Genomic DNA, 6,000 nt, shown 5'->3' with positions numbered 1-6,000 from the left:
CGAAAAGAGATGGTGGTACTCTTAGAGTTAATGACAACAGAAAAGAGGAGGGATACCCCAAGAAATTGCTGAGAAGTGTAATAAGTAGAGGGATAGAGGGAAGTGTCAGAAGCTAATTCTGAAATAACAAAAGATACCTTCGGGAATATTTTCCCTCAACATCTGCCTGCAAGAGAGGGATTTCCAACATCACACACCTGCTCATCTGACGAAATGCTCTCTGTGAACATAGCTAGATCACCTAGCAGGTTAGCATTGGATGCCTCTCTGATGCTGGCACAGGTTACAGAAACCAAATGTGGTGGCTACCTCAGAAACAACTGTCAACAGGAGAGCTCATAGACAGAAGCTAACGGGAGAAGAGTAGTCCGAGCTGAGCCCACTGAAGCCAAAGCTACATGAGATTAAATCATGGGACTGGGAAACAGTGTTTAAAACGCTGAGCAATCTTTTAACTCCTACCTCTATTGCCTCTGTAAAGTGCTTTGGGGTTAAATAATTTGTATTAAATTCTGTAGGCACTTTAAACAAAACAGGATTAGCTGAGAAATCAAATCATATTTATCTGATATCAAAGACTTGTGTTAGGGAAATTCCACAGAGTACCAATGAAAGTAGCATTGGTTTACTCTGCTGAAGTGATTTGCATTGTACCACTGAGTAACCCAGACCCAACTGGTGTATCACACTCTTCATCATTACAAAACATCAAGTTCTGATCCAAGCATAAAAATATTCATTGAAAGTTAAGCCACAGATTTGAAAAGAGATGGAAGAAGAGTAAGAAAAACTGCTACAGACCTGCTTAGGGCAATGGCTCAAGAATGGCCTAGACTATGGCTGTCTTGTCAGCCACAGTATGAAATGGTGCCCTTGTCAGGGCATGCATTGAGCAAACTATGCTCAGAGTATAGTTTGTAAAAACCATCCCAGAAAAATGGAGACTTCAAATAAAGTCAATGTGTTTACAATACAACTGATGTTCTTAAACAGTTTCATTGCATGAGATCAGCTAGATTAGAAAATGTAATTATTTACCACTGTAACTGCACTAGAAAGTCTAAACCTAAGTCTGCACAACAAGGTCATCAAACACACTTACTTAAAAATTACTATAAAGCAGATAGACAAAAATAAGGATAGGGCTCATCAAAAAGAACTCAGCATAAACAAGTAGGGATACAGCTCTTATCAAGTATTTGCCTTGAAAAATGCTAACATCAGGATGAGAAGAAAAAACAGGGAACACTCTCAGTGGAACAGAAATGGAAAGAAAAGGAGTGTAAAGAATTAGAGAGACAGTGAAAAACTGCAGGAAAAAAATTGTCGAGAAATAATGACGATGGACATAAAATCACAAGTCTAAGATTTAGATATTGAGAGAGAGGGAAAGAAGGGAGAACAAGCCAGTGAGCCGTGTCTCTGTGCCTTCTCAAGAACAGCATCGCTCCAAGGAAGAACCTTACGAAGAGTTTTGTTTTTCACAAGGTATACAGATAAACATTTTATTGTAGTGGATTTCACAGACCACTGGAAATCAGTTGTCCAAATCTCCCCGGAGAAGGAACTTCCTGGGATCAAATGTAAGAACAGTTCTAGAATCTGATTTTTTTGTTCTTGTTGAAAGCCAGAGATCAGATATGAGTGTTACAAGGCACTGAGACATTGACAGAAGATACAAGCTGTCTCTGAGACAGCCTATACCTCCCAGCTTGATACTAGCCCTATGAAACACGAGTATGAATCAGAAGATGAAATCATTGTAACATTTGAGACCAGCCAAGATGCAAGGAAGGACCTCAGAGGACCTGTTTGTTCATCATCTATTGATGACACCCTGTCTACTGAAAACCATTTAAAACTAGGAAGCTTCATCATGAGTTCAGATCGTTGGACCATATTACCACAAAATGTAAGCAGCTGTGTCATCATGTTGTGCCTCTTCTGAGGAAAAGGAAAAGGTAAGATAATGAGACGATATTCCAGAATATTTTAACACTGCCCACATTACGTGGTTAGCTGAGATGCTGATATCATTAAACATGGGACATAAATATTTAAATTATTATTTATAAAAATATTTAGAATGAAACATTCCTGCCTGTGTTTACAAAACATAGTTTGGGATAGACAAGTGACTTGCACATACCTCCCACAACTTTTTAGGCATGTACTTATGTAGAGGGATCAGAAGAGAACCACCACATGCCTCAGGAGATAAAAATTAAGGAGAATATACAGGAAATGGAAATATTTACAGGACTAGAATGTAGATACTAGATTTTTCTTCCTTGAACTAACTTTTATTTTTTATAGTGATTCTAAAGATATTTGTATCTGCAATGCCCATTTCATATTTATGCAGTTATAAATACGGTATATATAAACATCTATAGCTATCCCTGCTGTGTTGCAACTCTGATTCATTGGTACACTGATGAGCGCTTACGTATTAGTACTGCAGATTAGTTCATTATTTTCTTTTCTAACTAGGATTTTTTTTCTGTCTCTTCCCTTTCTTTTCTCCTTGACAGCCAGCTCTTCACATACTCTTCTGTGTGCAGGAGCTGCTCTTAACACCTCTGAGCTTTGTACAAATGCAGGGGCCTACAGATGCAAAGCAGTATGCAGAACAAAGAAACTAGCTAGTATAAACTTCTTCAATCTTTTATCATTACGCAACTTTGAGTTAGCTCTTATCAGATTAACTGAAATTAACTGTTTATGCATTGCCAGGCCCTGACACTGCAGATCTTTATACGCACTCCTAATGCCAGCAAGGTGAGTAGTGATGTTATCTTCACTGGAGCTACTCACGCTCACACATCCACACTGTTACTGTGGGAAGGAAGCTCTAGCTGGCAGTAAGTTATTGAGCTCACCAGCAGCTACAGTGTCCCTGCCTGCCCTCATGGCTGCAGCCAATCTCCTGGATAATACATTTTTAATTCAGTTTGGTTAACTGAGATAGAATCTGCTGGCAAGTCTAATCTATTTGCACTGCTTTGTCTAGAGGGAGAGATGCTGGAATAGCCAGCAGAACAACAAGGTGTAAGACACACAATCATAAAAATAATAGGGTTTGCCTTTTTTTTTCCCCTTCTCCTATTTGAGCCTATGTGAGTTCATGTCATCAAGCCCTTCTTAAAAGTATGTGGGCTGCAGTCCCTATTAAGAACAGACAATTGGGATTCTCCAGGTTCAGATTTGAAGCTTTAAGGAAAATGCTGAAAGCTTAAACAAAACAGCAAGAGTTAGTAACACCCCATTCTACAGTAACAGAAAGCTCCAAGGAAGATGACAGCATTTATTATGTCCTTTTAATTAGATTTCCCATAGATCCTGACCAAAGACAGATTGATTCATGTCACAACTATCTTTCTAGCAGAAAGTTTGAAAGGTGTCTTCATCAGTTGAGGGTGCTGCTATTTGGTCAGGCTGTGAACATTTTAAAGGCAGAGTAGTCACTACAGCTGGACAGTACCTCCTCCTGCTTAGCTCTTCCCTCGCTCATACTCATACCATCATTCAACTCACACCAGCATTCAACACACTGCTGAGCCTGCTGCAAATTGCTGAGCCAAGAGAAAATAATTCTCTTTTTCCAGCAGGTTATTTTTCTGTTGGACCAGTAAGTGGAACGGAGCTGAACACCTTCGTGTCAGTGTTGGCATATCTTGTGTCAGCAACAGGAGGAAGGGACATGGGGCTGAGGCCATGCTGGGATGTGTCTTCTGGCACCTCTCCGCTTGGCAGTGGGTGAACCATTTAGCCAGACTCCAGCTGCAACTTCCACTTGCTCCAGAAGAAAGATGCTTCTCAGTTGTTAAAGCTGATCTAACTTCCTCACTGCCAGTGCCAGCTGTGCCTTCCTGGCCCCTTTCCTACCAGGAAAAAAACAAACAAACAAACAAACACCACCAGCACCAAAATCAATGGGCACTTTTGCTGTTGGGCAGACCAGCAACCAGCATCCTCAGTTTCCCTGATGCAAAAGAACTAATGTCAGTGCAAAGGAAACAGAGAGAATATGGGAAAATAAAGGAGGAAGAGATTCGCTCCTGGCACCTTGGAATCAGATTAAATAGCCGTGGAGAGAGAAGTTTAATGTTGTCCTATTCCTTTGGAAATCAAGGAACCAGATGGGGAAAAATATCAACAATTTCAGTAACAGGTTTTTGTCATTTCTGGGAGGGGAAAAAAATGGAAAACACTCATAAACTGAAAAAGATTTATCTGCACAAGTAAGACAACTGTCTCTAAAGAGTATTTTTCTTCCCTCCCCACCTTCTTGCCTCTTGCTACCCTCAAAGGTGCTCTTCATCTTAAGCGTTTGTCCATAAAAGTTTAAAGAAGCCCCTCTTTTGAACATTTAACACTCCAGCTAAAATTTCCTAATACCTGGAAATAAGGCATTTGTATAAGCTCTGGGCTGGCAGGTCTCCTGACGCAGGTGGCAGTATTGGTGGGACAGGGTCTCCTCCATTTCCCCGGAAGATGCTGCCACCTTGTGCAAGCCTCCCCTCGCACCCACCATCAGAAGCAGCAGGCAATTTCCACACTCACTCACTTTCCTGCTGTACCAATGATTCTTGCGACTTCATAACCAAACACACTGCTAGCAAGCATCTCCTGCTCAGTATGATCTTAATTTTCCCATCTCTCACAAAACTAGAAGACTTTGCAGCGTATATTGAGTAACGTATTAAAAATCCTGTTTAACGGTCTCAAATAACGCCCCTATAACTTTCTCAAATAATGTCCCTACGGTTAGTCACCGTGGCGTTCCCGGGAGCCTTCACAGTCAGCACGCGCGGCAGCCGCAGGGCTCCTCTCTGCCCCGGGGCTCAGACGCAGGGCGAGGCTGGCGGCCAGGACCTGAGTGAGGCCCCGCACCGCGGCGCTCAGCGCGCATGGCCGCGCGCATGGCCGCGCGCATGGCCCCGCGCATGGCCGCCTCTCCCGGCTCTGCAGCGCGGGGAGGCGGTTGCGGCCGTTACCCGTCCTGCCCGAAGGGCGCGTAACGGCCGCCCTGTAACGGCCGCTTGCTGGAGAGGAGGGGGGGGAAGAGGACGACGCTCCGTCACGTGAGCGCCGCGCCCCCACATGGCGGCGGTCACGTGAGCGGCGGTGGGCGGGCGGAGGTCACATGACCCGCGGCCGCCGCCGCCGCCGCCTCCCGCTGCGCGGCCCCGCTCCGCGCCCCGCGCCATGGCGGCCGCCGCCGCCGCCCCCCGGCGCGCCCCGCTGCTGCTGCTCGCGCTCCTCGCGCTGTCCCCGCCGCCGCGGGCGGGCGGCAGCGGGGCCCGCGCCGCCCCGGCCCCGAGCGACGCCTACCGGGAGCTGTGCAGGTGCGGGGGGTGCGGGGCTGTCCGCGCTGGGGAGCGGGGCGGTGCGCGGGTCTCCGCAGCCTCCTCCTCGCGCGGGCGGTCACCGGGGGCCGCCCGGTGCCGCCAGGTGAGGGGAGCCGGAGCCGCCGCGGGGCCCGGCCGCAGCTCTTCGCGTCTCGCCCGGTTCCTGCGCGGAGTCCCTCGGCGCTCGCGGGACGGACGGGCCCTCCCGAGCTGCGAGGCGCCGGGCCGGCAGCCTGGCCCTCGGCGTGGGGGCGGCGGGGGCTGCGGCGGGGCCCCCTGCGAAAGAGCGGGGGAGAGGCCTGATTGCAAGGCGAGGGTGGGGGGGAAAAAAAAAAACTGCTTTTAAGGTGACCTTGTTAATTGTGAAATCGAGACATAAACGAGAACCTTCCTCTTCTAGAGGGAATTCAACTCCTTCCACTGTTTTTTTTTTTTAAGCTACCCAAAGTGACTTAATCCTCAGGCAGTTTTTATTTTGAAAATAGTGTTTAGTACTGTCAATGTATTTTCCAGATTTCTTTGCATGATTCTTTGTTAGAGAAATATTTGGAAATGCCTCTCAGATACACAGTTTTGCTTTGAGTGTGAAGTACTTAAACTTTTTTTCCCTCTATTACTGACAAATGGAAAGTAAGTTGTGGAGTAG

At 46.2% G+C, this 6,000-nt stretch overlaps 1 protein-coding gene across 1 annotated transcript in view; it reads left to right on the top strand.

Moving 5' to 3' along the window:
* The first annotated feature begins 5,211 nt into the window (after window positions 1-5,211).
* Window positions 5,212-6,000, top strand: part of IGF2R (insulin like growth factor 2 receptor) — a 51,864-nt gene continuing 51,075 nt past the window's right edge. Inside the window, exon 1 of the mRNA XM_088533001.1 lies at window positions 5,212-5,351. Within this exon, the coding sequence (XP_088389127.1) occupies window positions 5,212-5,351 (140 nt within the window). The remainder of the gene's footprint in view (window positions 5,352-6,000) is intronic.

The sequence above is a fragment of the Tinamus guttatus genome, unplaced genomic scaffold (genome assembly GCF_059628265.1).
Source record: "Tinamus guttatus ecotype Peru unplaced genomic scaffold, ASM5962826v1 Tinamus_guttatus_pri_ptg000473l, whole genome shotgun sequence".
In the NCBI taxonomy this organism is placed as follows: domain Eukaryota; kingdom Metazoa; phylum Chordata; class Aves; order Tinamiformes; family Tinamidae; genus Tinamus; species Tinamus guttatus.
The sequence above is the reverse complement of the archived record's forward strand: the minus strand, read 5'-3'. Positions and strand labels throughout refer to the sequence as shown.